We start from the raw sequence: 16,602 nt of genomic DNA, 5'->3' as shown, positions 1-16,602 counted from the left end.
ACCTCTCCTCCTCTCCTGCAGGAGCATGACATCGAAACGCCATACGGACTGCTGCACGTTGTCCTTCGGGGATCCCCCAGAGGAAACCGCCCGGCCCTCCTGACGTACCATGATGTGGGGCTCAATCGTAAGTGGATCACTTTTAATTTGGGTTGGGGAAGGAGGGACAGCCCCCTTTTCCCTAAGCCTGGTTCCTGTTGTGCCTGACTTGGCAACTGGCTGTTTGTGCTTGGCTACCAGAAAGAAGCGGGATTGACGTGGTCAGTGACAGGCTGCCATCTTGTTGACATTTGACGATACATGAAGTTTTTCAAAGCCCCAGGACTTAGTTTTGATGGCTTAGCCTAGCGTGCAAACCCAATTCTTTTGGTTAATTTGTAATTCAGTGTATAATGTGAATCCAGAAAATGTATTAACTAATTTGCGTATGCTGCATGAACATAGCAAAAAGGTTTTCTGTCCTTTTTGGCCTTAGCCTGGATCTGTTCTACGGACAAGGACGTAAATGCTGAAGATGCTGCAATGGATTTCTTTTCCCTAATCTTAGTTCAACAAACGGTCTAACGTTGGCTGTGTTTGCATAATACTTTGAAGCATAAATTGATTAAAAAGGCCATGCTTGCAAACACACAAATCCACAAAAAACGAATAAGCTTGGAATGTCGCCAGCAAACTTAGCTGGGGCCACTGGTACCATGACATAGCAAGAAAGAACTCGTGTGGACAGTAAGAGACAGGGAGGCTGAAGCTGAAGGTACAGAGGCAGCCATCTGCCATTATCTCAAGAGCCCTTCTTTTCTAGAAATGGTAGATGGAGGCAAAGCACTGGCTGCTGTTCGTTCCAGCGTATCCAAACAGGTACACCGGTGACTCAGCCAGAGGAAATCTGGAATTTCCAGATGGGAGCGAGAAGAGAGTGATGTTTCTGATGTGCCTTTTGGGTTGCTGGTAGTGGAAAGTAGCATCTTAAAAGGGAGCAGCTGACGGGAGCCCCGATGGAAAGTTTGGGTCTCTTGGATGCACATTTATACCACTGAAATGAAGATCTTCTGGGCGATGGAAACTTAATCAAAAGAGCTTTAAGCTAAATCCTTTTGTTTAAGGGAGGACAAGGTGGATCCCATTAAGGTAGCTACATTATTTTGGAACTGAATTCTTGAATTCGGACCAAAATGAAGAGGTTAGTCTATGATCATTAAGAAAAGTGATTATTAGGAAGTTTCACAGGTGTACCATGAATAAGCTATGTTGGACAAAAGTTTCTCCCTTTTAAAATGGAATTAATTAGCTTGTTAGATCATGAAAATGCTGTGAATATAGCACAGCTTGTTTCTTTCTATAGTTTTTGGATTCTAACAGTCCTATAAGACTGACTACCAACCGACAAGAAGCGAGAATAAAAAAGGCATGTCTTCCTAAGAACATTTTTCCTGCTGGCAGATATGGGGAGGGATCTGTGGAGAGAAGAGGATGGAAGATCCCAATGATCTTCTGGAATTAAGTCACATTGAACTGAAGGAGGCTCAGCCCTGAGGCATGGGGGCATGAAATGGGCCTCACCAGGCAATTTTCTGCACTGAGAGCTCTGGGGTGGGGAGGCCTTCTAAAGTATCCGTCCCTTCCCCTCTTCTGTAAACACAGGTTGGATCATTCCACTGATTGCCCCATCAGTCCCGAGGCAGCAGACATGTTTATTTGGGATTTATGTGGGGGAGCCCCACCACACCTTCAGGGGGGTGATTGGTGGTTGAAGCTGGGAGGGAGGGATGAATGAATGGTGTGGATTCTACCACTTGGTCCCTGGGTTACCCCCTGTTTAGGCTGCTGCCAGTGGCTGAGTCCTGCAGCTGCTGTTCAATGTGGTAACCTTGGAGGTCTGCAGAGGGGAAGAGAAATGGCCTGCCAGTCTGGCCCACCGCGAGGGGGAAGACACCAGTAGGCTCCTGCCTCTTGGAAGTCTTTTCCCCAGAATCTGCTCCCTTCTTCCCAAGGACTGAGACGTGTGCCGAGAGAGGCTCACCGTCACTCTCCTTTGCCAAACCACCCTGTATTTTTTCAGGTGTATAGTGCCAGGGGTGAAGTTGGTAGAGCGTCCCAAGATCCTTGTCTCCTGAAGTTCAGGAATTACTGCCCAGGGTCTGCCTGGGTGGGGTGGTGGAGCAGAGGAAAGGCCTACCTTAATTCCCAGGCTGTCCCTAGTTCTGCAGAAAGGGCGAACATATGGTAGGGGAACTTTAATTGCTTGTCTCCTCCCGTTTTTATGTTGATGTACATAGTGAAACAGCAGGACATCACCTTGGAAATGGAAGAATTGCCTACGCTGTTTAGTTTAAATATGGGAGTATGTATCAATTTTCAGCTTACACATTCAAAAATATTTTAAAATTGTTTGATATTGCTGTAAGCTGAAGGCCAGTTAATAAGTATGAACATATGAAGGGGCTCTTTTGCAGGAATGACCTAGCTCTCCTCTTTTCCTGCCCCGGTTTATTTCAGCCGTTTCCGCGTTGGAGACCTGTGCGGATAAGGATAGGCAAAGGAAGAGATTCCAGTCAGTGGAAGCTGGGCGGGCTCCTTCAAGGGAGCAGATTTGCTCATTTGCAAGAGTGCCTTCGCTTGCCCTGATAAGGTTGCAAATTGTCCCTCAGCCTCCCTGCAGGAAACACTGAAATGGGTTGAATCTACAAACAGGAAGGGCTTGAGTAATGTTGGAAAAGATCACAGCTGAATTGCAGAGAGTGTTGGAAAGGCATGAGTAAATAACCATCATCTTCATTCCACTTTTATTCATTATGGAAAAGCAGCAGTCTCACCAGTCCTAAAATGCTTTAGTGTCGGAGCAACAAGAGACGGTGCAGTCTGTGGGCCGAGAGAGTTCTGGCCTCAAGACAGGGAAAGAGGCCTCAGATTGTCTCTCCTGGAATATTAAGAGAGCCAACTGGTCCCAGAGGGAGCTCAGGGTTTATTTTAGAAGAGGTGCCACTTGGTTTTAATCCTATTTTTTATCCCTGTTTTTTTTTTAATTTCTTGCAGACAAGCTGTGCTTCAACACTCTCTTCAATTCTGAGGACATGCAGGAGATCACGAAACACTTTGTGGTCTGCCACGTGGATGCTCCAGGGCAGCAGGCTGGGGCCTCCCAGTTTCCTCAGGGGTGAGCATCTTCCAGCATGCCTTTGCCCCCTCTTAGGGGGCAGGCTGCGATTGTGTCCCTGGTGGTTCCTTGCCAGGCCTGTTCTGGGCCCCTTGATTCTGCCCCAGAATCACTGCTGTGGGGCGCTCAGAGAGGACTCAAAGGGGGGCCATAAGTGCTCCTTCAGAAGGGCCTGCTTCGTCATGCAGGGGTGGTAGCAATCCGTGCGCGTGCCACCGCAGCAAGGTCTGGCGGCAATAGGGTGACAGTTTTTTATCACAAACTGCTACTGTCACTTTGAAGTTGGTGCTATGCAAATCGTGTAAAAAATAATGACAGAGTGTCTAAGGGATTAATTAACCTGTGAGTTAATCCAGGCAAACGTGCTCTGAATTTCGTTAGGGTTAGCTGCAGAATTGCAAATATAGGGACCGTGGGAGCCAGGCATAGCAGCCCCACGCCTATAGAGCTGCCCCAGTTGGGGATAGAGGAATCCCAGGCTAACTCAGAGGAGAGAGACTTACACATTGGAGCAGCTACCCCAGAGAAGGGAGAGCGGGTGTTTGCTGAGTACCTGGCCCCTGCTTTTTGAGTACCTGGCCCCACACCAGGATAAGATTGAACCTTTCTGGTCTGCTCATCTGTTCTGTTTCCACAGGTACCAGTACCCTTCCATGGACCAGTTAGCCGCCATGTTGCCCAGCGTGGTCCAACATTTTGGGTGAGCGTTAGGTGTCATCAAGTTGTTTGGGGGGCTCAAATTGCCATAGCAGAATGGCCTTTATAGGGTGGTACAAGAACGAGAGTATTTGTCGCCAAATACTTTGTTACTCTTGTGCCTGGTGACCAGTTTTCTTGGCCACATTCTTGGCAGCGGTTTGCCACTGCCTGCTCCTTCCTAGGGCTGAGAGAGAATGACTGGCCCAGTTGGCTTTGTGCCTAAGGCAGGACTAGAACTCACCGTCTCCCAGTTTCTGGACTGGTGCCTTTAAGCACCAGACCAAACTGGCTCATCATCCTCACCTGCAATTTGCTGTTTAAAGATATTTGGGATTTCCTGCTTTAGAGGTGGTTGAACAAACACCCATGGAGGATGTGGGATATTTTTCCAAAACGTAGAATTTGGCCCTTTTGAGCAAGTGGTTGAACAGTTGAAGAGCCTTGCCTGAAAATATTTAAGAATGAGCCCATGGAGCCAGTAGGGCCCAACCGTTATTTGATAAAGCTTGAGTTGGGGGCCCAGTGGGGTGTTTAGGCTGAGCAGGGCTCACATCAAACCCCGTCCCACTTTCCTGCTTAGCCTAACAAAGTTGTTATAGAGATAGCATGTTTTGGAGCTTCTTGAAAAGAAATTGGACACCACTGGTGGGTTTCTACAAAAAGCTGGACCCATATTTCATAAGTAGTAAGGCAGTGAGTGCAAGATGGGTGAAGTATTCAAATAAATTATTACTGATTTAACAGCTATTATTTTGAAGTAATAAGTTGCTTTGTGATTATAGATGGAAAAGAATACTCATACCCATGTTTTTAATGCATTTTTACTGCACTATTCCTCTGATGAAGGTTTTCCTTAAAAAAAAAAAACGTGGGAACCTTGGTTGGAGTAAATATATGTACATCTTATTTCTTTTCTAACTAGCTAGTTTGGTTTATATATGTTCATCTACAACAAGCTTATTCCTGTGAAGTATATGATTGTTTGGTATCATTTATACTATAAGCAAATCTGGAGTGAAAGAGTTCAGCAAGCATCAAGACCCCAATTCTATTTGGCCCTAAACTGAACCATGGAGGCTTGGAAGCGGGCTGTGGAAACCTGGCTGTGAGTGAGGCAAGGAAGTGGTGCAAAGAAGTCTCTGATGCTTTTCTTTTCATAGGTTCAAATATGTGATTGGAATTGGAGTTGGAGCAGGTGCCTATATCCTTGCCAAATTCGCTGTAAGTGCTCAGCCCTGGTCTTTGTGTGCTAGTGTTTAAGAGAAATGGTTCCTAAACAGAGGGATTTTGTATGCATTATATGCCACATTCTGAGAAGGAACGAATAGCACCTAGGAACACTCTCCTTTGGCATCCTCTAGAGTAGAAACCATGTGGCCCAACCCAGTGGACATTAATCTAGCTTAAAGCTCTTCTGCTTTTATCAGGGCTTGGACCTCTTCACATGAACGTCAGAAATATGCCCTCTGCCTTAGATGGAAAAACTAGAATGCCTTCAAAATTCTGTCAGAGAAGTTCTTTATATAATAACTTTATTATATAATAAAGTTTAAAAACAAAGATAAAAACTAACAAGAACCAATAATCAAGAAAAAGAGTGGAAAAAAAGAAAGAATAAAGAGAAAGAAGGAGAAGTGCAGAAAGATAAAAAAAGTAGCAGAAATACAAAAAAAATGACTTCTGGCTTCTTTTACAGCAGATATGAGTAAAACATACATTAAACTCCAGGATTATAATTTAGCTTCCATTTTTTCTGTAATCTATTAGTTTTACTAATCATCAAATCCATATGTCATAATTTCATTTTTTCTGTTTCCCGCAAAAAGTCCAAAAGGGGAGACAAGGAGTTCTTGGAAGTTGCAGAGGCCTAGTCAACTCTACCTATCATCCCCGTATTCATGGAAAAGGGAGGTTGGGTGGAGATTATCAGAACACTGTGGATTAGGCATTTAAGCAGTCTCCGTGTCCAGGGCCTGCAACCGGCCAATTGCAGTTCTTGCTGGGTAGGAACCCTTGCAAAATCGGATGCAGATTCCCACAGGCCAGTTCCCTGATGGTGGTGCGCTGGGATATGTTTCTTTAGGGACTCCTTCCCAACGCGCACTATGTGTTTTACTACTGGTTTTGTCTTTTTTGTAGTTTTTTTTACTTGAGGTTTTAATCCTGTTTTGTAAGCTGCCTAGAGTCACTTTGTGATGGAAGTGGCACGCAGGCTGATGAATATATATAAATAAATTCCCAGCTAAATGTGCCCAATTTCAAATCTCTGTGACCTCTGGAATATTCCATCACTTCATGGATACCCTCCTTCCTGTTGAGCCATACTCGGATGATATTCTGACTAGGAGATCAGCAGTGAAGGAAACTGCTGCTGGTCTTCAGGAAGTTCTGCGCTATTTTGACCTTTTGAACTTCAGTGTCACCTTCTTAGTGACTTGCTCCAAAAAGGAAATAGGAGCCTCAAGCCTTCCTAGGGCTTCTCGGTTTTTAACATACCTTCCTTTCACAAAAGGTGACTTTAAGTTGAGAGAAACATAGCTATGACCAAAAACATCAAATCTCACAAAATGTACTCCCCAGCCCCACTCCATCCTTGAGCTTGGGGCTGATGCAGTGCCTGAGGCCCTTGTGGGAATTTCTCAGTCGCCCTGTCCTCATGCACCCAGAAAGAGATGCTTGGTCTCCTTTCACCCACAATCAGTTAAGCTGGCCTTATTACAGATAGACCTGGCACTACCCTTGCAGTCACTCCTTCTGCCCCTTAGTGTCAACTTTGGGACCAACCATGTTGCCTATGTATTTCCTATCTCCCTTCCTTTGGCTTGACCCCATCCTCCCCCAACTACTTTCTTTTTCCATTTCATCATCCTTCCCCAAGCCTGGTTCTTCATATGCAAGTTGAAGCCCTTGCTTATATCACAGTGTCAGGAAGTTCCACAGATATCTCTGGGACCATGTTTTCAACATTCATAATGACCAGAAGGCTCTTTCAGGAATCTTCTCAAATAACAAGCCCACTTCTTTAATATTTTAACTTCGAGTAAGTACTAGGACTTCATAACACTTTTGAAAAGGGGGCTTTGCAAAGCCTGTTAGCATGAAAAAAGCCCCTGTTTTCAAAGTGTAAGGCAACTGCAGCTTTTGCAAGGCTCATGCAGCTGCTTCAGGGGCTGAGACGTCCGTGTGTGTGCATGCAAACACTTTCTTGTTGAGAAGTAGGCAAAGCTGATGCAGAAATGGCCAGCAAATGCTTCTGAAGCTTGCAGAAGGTGTAGCTGCTTCAGGGCTTCAAAGGAAGGACTTGGTTTATGCTGATGTGTTTTTCAGAACACCTGTTTCAAGCGCGTTGCACAGCCATAGTTTCACACATTATCCAAATGTAGCCTCCAGATCTTATATGGATCTGGTTAAGTGTGCTGTATGAATGCAACCTGTAGGTTATCTTTCCAGTGCATTTGTATTAACAGGCATATTCCCTTGCCTTTGGATGCTTGCAAATCTGTTATCCAGAATAAACTCTGTGTCTGTTTTACTGCAGCTGATCTTCCCAGATCTGGTTGAAGGCCTTGTTCTGATTAACGTTGACCCAAATGCCAAAGGCTGGATTGACTGGGCTGCCAGCAAGGTGGGCTTCCAGGGTGGGTCAGTGTATAATTTTTCCAGGCTGATGAGATGGGTGTGCCAAAAAGGACTGGAAAATGGAGACAACCTGAATGCAGTGGTGTAGAACATCTGGAGAGGTGGCAGAGACACATCTGGCAGGGATCAGGTTGGGAAAAGGATCATGTAGGAAGAGCACTCTACATCAGCCATGGAACCTCTTTATGCAGAGGCTCTGGGTATCAAAGGCGGGGTATTGGCAAAGAGAAGGGGTCTGAGGCTCTGTCTGAACGCTGGGGACTCTGAGCATCCGGCTGGCTTTTGCATTGGATCTAAGAGGGTGATCCTTGGCTCGACACCTCTTTCCCTCTTTCAGCTCTCTGGCCTGACCAGCACGTTATCTGACGTGGTGCTATCTCACCTGTTCAGCCAGGTAAGACAGAGCAGCAGCAGCAGGTGGGAGTGAGGAGTATGTCTCTTAAGGGTCCTTCCTACAAGACATGGAATCCCTTCCCCTCCTCTTAGGATCACTGCTGTGTAAGACTGGCAGCCTCTAGTAGGATGACTGTAGAAGCTGTTTTAAAAGGCCCATTCACACATGCAAAGATGGCGGTGGGGATAAGAAGCCGTTCCCTGCTGATGGTTTTCCCTGATGTCCCAAGCCACTAACACTGGAAATTGGGCAGGCACTGTGGGATCTGCGATCAAGTCTCATCTGAATAGTTGGGTTGTATTTCATGCTGAGTGGGAGGGGGTGCCCCCTTCAATGCAGGTAGACCCCAGAGCTGCTGGTGGGAGGACAGATACATCCCCCCCTTTAAGACTGGTCCCAGAACCTCTGTACCCAGCTTGCCTGTTACTGGTGCTGCAAAAGCCTCTTTCCGTGCCCCCCACCCCCTGCAGGTTCTTCCCCCAGGAACCAGACTGGGATGGGCTGTGCGAAAGGGTTAGGGTGGAAGTGCTAGCCATCAGCTGCTGCCTTGCAGGCCCTGTATTCCAGGCCTGACCTGAGAGAGGCAAGAGCCGTAGGTCCCAAGCAAGGCTGGGCTTTGGGGGCTGGCTGCCTCCTCAACAAATGGCCTGGGCTCTGGGAGCTGGTTCCCAGGCCCGCCTTTGCCTGTGCCGTCTCCATGCCCACAGGAGGAGTTGGCTAATAACGTGGAGCTGGTGCAGAGTTATCGTCAGCAAATTGCCAGCATGGTGAACCAGTTCAACTTGCAGCTCTTCTGGAATATGTACAACAGGTAAAGCAGGGCCCCCAAAAGCTGCCTATGACCCTGAGCCCCTTTGGACTGCGACGAGGCCTGTTCTGAAAGGCAGTCGGAGGAAGGGGAGTCAGCTCGGACTTCTGCATCCTGGGAAATACCCTCGTCCTGTTTGTAGAAACCAGGAGTGGGAAGCTTAGCTGCTGTGCCCCTCTATGGTCCCCTGCAAGTTAAGCTTGTTTGAAACAGGGCTGGCTCCTGGCACACAAAAGCAGCAGCGCTGAGACCAGGTTACTGCCATCCGACAAGTCTGGGTTTTTCCCCTTTTAAAAGATTACACAGAGGCGGTTTGTGAAACATCCATCTTGGTCCTTGGAACCAGAGGTGGCGACACTTTGGGAGGGGGCTTTTCTGTTGTGGCACCCAGCATGTGGAGTGGGTTGCCTCTGGCAGTCTCATTGCTGTAAACTCTTACATGTTCTAAAATTTTCTGCTGTACCCTTTATCTCCCTGCTTATCTTTGTCAGTTGCTCTCACTGCTTGTAAAGCTGCATTTAAAAAAAAAATCTGCTTAATGGTGTGAATAACATTCCTTGGAGGTTAGTCTGCTTGAGCTTGTGAGTCATCATGTAGCCAAACTTTCAGGGTGAACAATTAAACCCAGAATAAGCCAATTAATTAAGTTACGAATCATCACCAAGGAATAAAAGTAGCAGCAGCACCATGTTAGAAGGCAAAGCAAATAACGAATTGAGTATTTTGAAACACAGCCTTGATTTGGAATAAAAGCTTAAGAAACATTTTCCCTCATGATTAGATGGGGCCCTGAACCTCCATGCCAGGTGCCCCCATTCTAGGAGTAGTCAGAGCAATCTGCCCTCACTTGCATCCCATCTGGACTCCTGTGACATCCCACACGTGGGACTGACCTTGAAAAGTGTTTGGCTGGTCCACAATGCTGCAGCCAGACTGATACCTGCAGCTGCTTGTGAGGAACACGAGTACAGTACTGGCCTGTTTCTGGACACAGTTCAGAGTGCTAGTTAGGGCATATAAAACCTCACATTCCTGAGTCCTGAAAAACCAGGTTGTCTTAACGTCAATGTCTTCTTTATTCCCGACTCCAGACGCATGTCTGTGAGGAGTGCGAGGGGTAGCCCTGCTACAGAGGCTGATCTTGGGGCTTTGAAGCCCCTACCAAGGGAACGGACGCCAGCCAACTGGTTCTCCCTCCTGCTATGTCATCCTTCCACCAGGAGGCAAAAGCATTTGAAACAGGGAGACCGGTGGTGTTGCTAAGGAACATCCACCAAGGCGCTGTTCCACGGTGGGCTGAAGCAGGCAGGAGGACAGGTGGACTTCCTGCTAGTAACTCTCTCTTGGACCGGTGTGAAAGTGCTTTGTCCTTCAGATGTCTTGGACTGCAATTCCCATCATTCCCAGCCAGCACACCCACCCTTCGTGGAAGCTCCCATTTTCCAAGGAAGCCCCAACTTGGCTCTGTCAAAAAGCAAGGGCAAAAACCTAGCTTAGAAACATCCCCTGGCCTGCGCGTCTTCTTGAATGACTTCTTGAAGTTGTTCTGTTTCTCTCAGCCGCAGAGACCTGGAGATGAACCGCCCTGGCAGCATGCCCAATGCCAAGACGCTCCGGTAAGTCCCAGCAGGACAGCGGGATGGCAGTGGCCGGGAGAGAAGCCATTCTGCTGACTGCATTTCTCCCCTTGGGGTTCACAGCTGCCCAGTGATGCTGGTGGTGGGCGACAATGCACCGGCAGAAGATGGCGTGGTGAGTAAAGAAGTCGATTCGACTGTGCTGAAGGGGCCTGCCTGCTCGTGGCTGGAAGCTCGATCGAAGCTCTTTATCTTTACGAGGCCCAGAGCGCCATTTCTCAGCTGCAGCCCCCAGAAGGCAACCGGGGACAAACGCTGCCATTGCCTCCCCAAGCACCCCTGTGCTGCTGTGTTGCATTTGACTTCCTTGGGATGGTTTTGGCTACCCAGCCCTCCCCATCTGGTGACCTCCAAGTGTAGTGGACTCTCATTATGGTCACTGGGATCCACTGTGTCTGAAGAGCACCTGGCAAGAAACAGTGGACTGGCTCACCTGAATCTGCTCGAGAAAAGGGCTGCAAGAGACCCAGAGCAGCCAGTCCTCCCCTTCTCTCTTCCCTGGTGACCTGTGGGCAAAGGGCTGGCAGGTGCTTCAAACTTGCAGTTTCCATGGTGGTTCCTAAGGAGGTTTGGGGGTGGAAGTTCTACCTGGCTATTACTGGGAGGGAGCAGAATAAATACAAAACAGGCAGAGCCCCGTTTTGTACACAAAGATGCCTGCCATCTTCAGGTTGTGGGAAGCTGTTTAAAGAATCCTGTCACCATTTGCTTCCTCCCCCTCAAAAACATTTTCTCCAGTTGCAGAGTGAAAAGATGCATGCTTAACACCTGGAATTCCTTGGATTTAACTGAAGGGAGGCTGCTGCTCTTGTCTGGGCACCCGCTGGGGCATGTGGCCTCCCACTCCTGACATTATGTGGGACTCAGGCTTTGCTCTTTGCAGGTTGAATGCAACTCCAAGCTGGACCCGACCATCACCACTTTCCTGAAGGTGAGTTGGCAGACTGGTGCATTCCAACTCTTGCCAGGGTTTCCAGATGTTTTCCTCTTCCCCCTCTGATTGTAGCAGTGGTTCCTCTGCTCTGTTGCCCAATTGCTTTGTGTGCGTCCTCCCTGCAGAATCCTAAAAGTCAAGCATGTGGTGTAATCTCTTTTCCTTCGCTCCAGACCCTTTCCTCGCAGCTTCAATCTAAGCACAGGCATGTGGGGGTTTGCACACTTGTAGACACAGTTGGGCACACCAAACTTGAATCTGCCATTGACCCTGAAGGAAAGTGCCATTGGCCCCTGTACAAGTGATGGCAGAGTGGGTTTGGCCAGCGCTGTGGCATGGATGGAAAGCGCTAATGTCCCTCCTTCCCACTGACCGCTCCGTACAGGCGCCTCATCCTGCTTACCTGAATGAGGAAGCTGAGTTTTTTGCTCCAGAAGTGCATCAGATGTTGCCAAGACAGCACCTTTCCCAGCTGTTGTTGCTGCTTCCCTTTCATCCCCAAGTGCCCACCACTCTCGAGCCGCTGAGGAAGGAAGAAAAGGAGGGCAGTTGGGGGGAGGGAATGTTGCTGACTGTAGCTCCCAGCATCCTTTATCTTTGGCTGAAGCTGCTCAGGCTTGGAGTTAGCAGCCACATCCTCTCTGGGCTTTCCATTGGAGCAGGGCCTCTGCAGCCTTTGGCCTCCCCCCTACTAGGGCTTGGAGGCTAACTCCTGCTACTTCCCGTACCTCATTTCCCCTCCCCAATAATTTTATAAGAATGGGCAGAGCTGCACTAAAAACAGCAACAAGTGAAGGAGGATCCTGAAAAGGTGGAAAATGGCTGCATCCTGGGTCCAGGGAATCTGGTTGGCAGCATCAAATCATCTGCGTGGGGGGTGGGTGTCTGGGGTCTCGAGGGCAGGACGAACCTGCTCGGGCTCAGCCTCTGCTTTCCTCTTAGATGGCGGATTCCGGAGGGCTTCCCCAAGTTACTCAGGTGAGCTCTCCCACTTTCTGTATCTAGAACCAAGCCCACCTCCTCCCCCGGCTGGCTTCCAGGCAGGCCCCTGAGAAACTGGCGAGCCAGAAATTGGGATAAGGGCCCCCTCTCCTGCACTGGGTGGCAGGGCTGCCTGGACCGATGGCATTGCCACTGGATCAGAGGGCAGAAAAGGCTTTTGCTCTGTCTCCCCATGCGTACTGTGTGTGGGGATGGTGTATTTGGCCTGGTGAAAATCCCCCATTGAGCCAGTTTCCAAAGAACAGCTGTAGCCGAGTTGTCTTCTTGGGTCACCAAGTGCCGTTGTGACTTGCTGTGGAGAGAATTCACACTTGGGTTCCAAAGTGGTTGGAGCTGCCTTGTCAAAGCATCTTTACAAACCTTTGGGAGTTGGGAGGGGGTAAACAGGCTAAAACACAATTAAAGAGATGCAGCAAATGGATGATAATACAGCTGTCAACATTGAACATTTCACATATTTCCTTCCCTCTTTGGATTTTGATGTAGAATTTGTACCACTGGTGGTAGAAAACAAATGTAATTAGAATTTAAATTCACAAACTGGATTTGAATGTGAAATATCTGAAAATTCATAATTTTTCTCATGTGTCTTTCCTTCCCCTTTGCTTTCTTATCAGCCTGGGAAACTGACTGAGGCGTTCAAGTACTTCCTTCAAGGAATGGGCTATGGTAAGACCTTCTTGGCTCTGGGATTGGCATGTAGGAAGTGAAGCCACCGGGGCTAGACTGAGAGACACTCTCCTCACCTGTCATGGCCTGGTTTGCGCGTGACCCAAAAGCAGATCACAGTCCTGCTGGATCTTGCACAAGGGCCAGGCCATCATAGATGTGGGCTTATGTGTCTGTGTGCAGTCCACCGATGCATCATTTGCCTGTATTTCATTGAGGAGAAATAGCCCGCTTCAGTTGGAGCGGGGGGTGGGGGGCTCACTTTCTCTGAACTTTGTGGGTTCAGCTTGGAGGGCGTTTGCTTTGGTCTCTGGAGAGGGTGCATCCTTTGAAGGGACAGGAGATGGTGCTGAATGACTTCCAAAGAGGTTGGTCTTTCTCCAGAGGCCAAGCTGCATGGCCCCTGCTCAGTCGCTCTCTGTCAGTGGCTCGCCCCTGTCCCCACCCCAGCCACACTGGGGCAAACGGGGGAGGCTGGAGTAGCAGGAGCCAAGCAGCCCCTTCTGCTTCTGCCCACGCTGGAAAGCCGAAAGAAGCCGGGGGCTCCTCCTAGCCTGCTGAAGCCCAGGCACAGCTTCCTTGCAGGGGTCTCGAGAGCCCCTCGGCTCCCAGCCATTCCTGTGGCCCCTTTTCATAAGGGAGTGCTGGGTTCTTTGGCAGGGGCTCTCTCGGGCCCAGGAAGCCGTCACCTGCTAGAGCAGCCTTGGGGTGCATTTGCAGACTGCTGGGAAAGGAGGGCTTCAGCCCCCCTTGGCCCACTTGCACAGTTCCCAGAGTGCCTTAAGCGGGCGGATGCGCCCTTGTGGTTTCTCAGTTCAGCCTGAGCGCCCTCTTGAGTAAAACCTGCCTTCCCCTTGTCCAGTTGCCCCGTCTGGCCAGGCGTCAGCCAAACCTTGAGTGTGCGTGCTTCCCCAAGAGCCCCTTTCCCCAGAGCTGCCCCCCCTTGCCTCCTATTCAACTCTCCATCTTTTTCTCAGTGGCGTACCTGAAGGACCGGCGGCTGAGTGGAGGATCAGGTACTTGCAGCCCTGCAGGGTCCACTCCCTTCCTGCTTGCTGCATGTGCCCCCCGCCACTCCTCTGCCACGCACCTGCCTGCTGTAGAGTGTGTCTTCCCCGCTGTGGCTTCTGCCAAGGGCCCTGCCATGAAGAGGAAGTCGGGCTGGGGGAGCTGCTGAGAGCCAAGGGAACTCGCCTTGACCATGCTTTGGGGTTTCCCCAACAGCTCCCACAAAGCCAGGGGCATCTTAAGGAAGGTCAAGAGAGAGCAGAGGTGAGGCATCCAAGGGAATCCAATTCTAACCAGACAAGAAAAGGAGAATGGACATTAATTCCCCAGTGCCATTGGTTAGGGTGTGCAGGGCAGCTCCCTACACCCCGCCCACAGAGCCCCCTGCCATTGGTCGAGAGGCTTACTTTCCTCTCTATTTTGCTCCCACTAAGATGCATGGGAGGATACCCTCCGGCCTGTCCACAGTGCCTGGGGTGAGACAAAGCCTCAGCAGGGCCCTCACTGGGCCCCAGGTGATCAGAAAGGCTCTGCCAGTTGGGGCAGTGCAGTCAGGGTGAGTGGGCCAAGTCATCCTTCGGAGAGAGGCTGCCTGGTGCTCTTCCTGGCCAACGGCAAAGGATTTACACTTCGTAGGGCACCAAGTTGCCTCTCGGCTCTTACAAACGCTTGAAAGTCTAGCTCAGGTTGTATAGCCAGAGCCTGCTGGAAGGGCTTCCGTCAGAAACGGGTGAGCTGCTGGGCAGGGTTGAATGTGGCTTCCCTCTTGTGTCTTCTCGGCTCTTCTCTGGGGTGCTTGAGTTGGCCTCGCAGGGTGACACTTGTTCTGCCTCTCTGCAGTGCCCTCAGCCAGCATGACACGCCTGGCCCGCTCTCGCACAGCCTCCCTCACCAGTGCCAGTTCGGCAGATGGCAGCCGTCCCAGAGCCTGCACCCGCTCTGAAAGCAGTGAAGCCATGGGCCAGATCAACCACACCATGGAGGTGTCCTGCTGAGGGTCCCCGACGCCTTCCCTCGGCCACCGTCTTTGTTCGGGGGAACCGTGGCCATCCACGCATCACCGCTCTGTTTTTGCCGCTTCTCGTGGCTTTAGTTTCCTTGTCTTATCATCTCTCCCCTTCCATTACAGATACAAAGTTGAAGCAGGAAGCAGCAGCTGCTTTTGTGTTGGTGGAATGCTGTTTTAGAGTAGCCGTGTTCCCTTGCTCCAATTCGTCCTTCACAAGCAGCCCCCCAGTTGGTTCCTTGTAGCAACAAAAGTGGCCTCTTGTCTGTGTCCCCCAAGCCCTTGAGGCCAGCAGGGCACAGCTTGTGGCTGGCCAGCCTGAGAGCAATTCCTGTTGAAGGGCCTCCAACAACTGACGTTTGAGCTTCTCTATGTGCCCAGAATTCCCCCAGCATGTCTCCACCTCTGGGCGTTGGTGGGGATGGAAAACAGCAGCGTGGAAGGCCACCATCTAGCCTTGTGCTTGGAAGTTGATCTGTAACTCCAATGCTGAGCCAGCCACAGCTCTGGAAGATACTTGCGCTGTAGGTGATTCCAGGCCCCTCGATGCTGTCATAGAGGGAGGGAGCTGGGAAGCAGCCCAGGCACCACTGGAGGGGTTTTCCTTTAGCTTTCGTGGAAAGTTCCCCAGAAAGGCCACCCTCAGACTCCCGTCCGGCTCCTCCGCCCTCGGCTGCCTGGTACTGTGGCAGCACCCGGTGGAGGCAGCGCTTGGGGGGCTCAGAATTGGGAGCAGCAGGAGCCCCGAGGCTCACTCTGAATTCTCCGAAGCCCCTTGATCTACGTCCACGGCCAGTGTGACCACGAGCTCTGGCCACGGTGCTTCACCTGGTGCTGATCCTCACCTCCTGGCAGCCTTTGCCGCTGTGGCCAGTGGTGCGGAACGCTGGAGGTTGTCGGGCAGTAGCACTTGGAGGGCCGCAGGTTGCCCACATCTGCCGGTCACAGTAAAAGACAGTCGGCGGAGGAGCCAGACTGATGTGTTTAAATGAGGACAGATGGATGTAAGGGCACCATGATTATGCAGACAGAACCCTTCCAGCACCTACAAAGTTTATTTGCAGCATTACTGCAACTCCACTTAGCGGGTTAGGAATCGGGCCTGAGGGAATGAAGGCGAGGCTCTTTCTCGGGATGCGTCATTCAAAATGGCTGCTGCATCAGGTCAATTCTCAGTCAAGGCCCCACTCAATGGCCCCCTGCGAGGAACAAAGCACAGATGGGAGTCCACGGGCCTCCGTTTTGCGCGGAGAAGGAAGTCCCCGCCTGAGAGCGTTTCTGGTGGCCTTTCCAAGCCCCGGGTGCAGGCGACCGCCGCGGGCCCCTCTGCCCCCTGCCGGGGCCCTTGATTCACGCGGGCGCCCGGCTCGGCGTGTCTCCCGACGGCGAGCTGGGCTGGCGGCGGCGGCGGCGGGCGAATGCCCAAGGCTTGCCCCCCTCCTCCGAGCGCCGGTGAAGGCCGCCTTCAGGCCGGGAGGGGCGTTGCTTGCGGCGCCTCCGTTAACCGCGGGCAGGGCGAATGTTAGCCTGAACGTGTGCATACCCTCCTTGTCTTGCCAAGTTGCAGCTCTGGGGCGGAGACCGCCCGGCATCGTCATGTTTTGCAGTGCAACCCCCGGAACCTATTAAAGCACCGCGACGTTATTTCAGAA

The 16,602-nt window shown here is 50.5% G+C and overlaps 1 protein-coding gene and 1 long non-coding RNA gene across 7 annotated transcripts in view; one reads left to right on the top strand and one right to left on the bottom strand.

Moving 5' to 3' along the window:
* The window catches only part of NDRG4 (NDRG family member 4), a 39,242-nt gene extending 22,640 nt beyond the window's left edge, over positions 1-16,602 (top strand). For all 5 annotated transcript variants that reach the window (XM_088135422.1, XM_088135421.1, XM_088135418.1 and 2 more), the window contains 14 exons: positions 22-127; positions 3,034-3,154; positions 3,792-3,854; positions 5,014-5,074; positions 7,392-7,478; positions 7,830-7,886; positions 8,594-8,697; positions 10,254-10,310; positions 10,395-10,446; positions 11,215-11,262; positions 12,208-12,243; positions 12,885-12,936; positions 13,914-13,952; positions 14,785-16,602. In XM_088135422.1, the coding sequence (XP_087991548.1) occupies positions 22-127; positions 3,034-3,154; positions 3,792-3,854; positions 5,014-5,074; positions 7,392-7,478; positions 7,830-7,886; positions 8,594-8,697; positions 10,254-10,310; positions 10,395-10,446; positions 11,215-11,262; positions 12,208-12,243; positions 12,885-12,936; positions 13,914-13,952; positions 14,785-14,939 (1,038 nt within the window). In that variant the 3' untranslated portion in view covers positions 14,940-16,602. The remainder of the gene's footprint in view (positions 1-21; positions 128-3,033; positions 3,155-3,791; positions 3,855-5,013; positions 5,075-7,391; positions 7,479-7,829; positions 7,887-8,593; positions 8,698-10,253; positions 10,311-10,394; positions 10,447-11,214; positions 11,263-12,207; positions 12,244-12,884; positions 12,937-13,913; positions 13,953-14,784) is intronic.
* On the bottom strand, positions 10,304-14,788 carry LOC112542626 (uncharacterized). 2 transcript variants are annotated; one of them, XR_003086308.2, is made up of 3 exons: positions 12,448-14,788; positions 11,669-11,788; positions 10,304-11,394 (listed from the first exon to the last, which is right to left on the bottom strand). It is a non-coding gene; the product is annotated as an uncharacterized LOC112542626 (long non-coding RNA). The 2 variants fall into 2 exon arrangements; XR_015795148.1 differs by having other exon boundaries at positions 11,669-12,559; positions 14,027-14,788.

This window comes from Python bivittatus, unplaced genomic scaffold, assembly GCF_059951505.1.
Source record: "Python bivittatus isolate LINGU-HERP-01145 unplaced genomic scaffold, Pbiv_v1 ctg000170_np1212, whole genome shotgun sequence".
Lineage (NCBI taxonomy): Eukaryota > Metazoa > Chordata > Lepidosauria > Squamata > Pythonidae > Python > Python bivittatus.
Note: the sequence above shows the minus strand (reverse complement) of the source record. Positions and strands in the feature narration are given on the sequence as shown.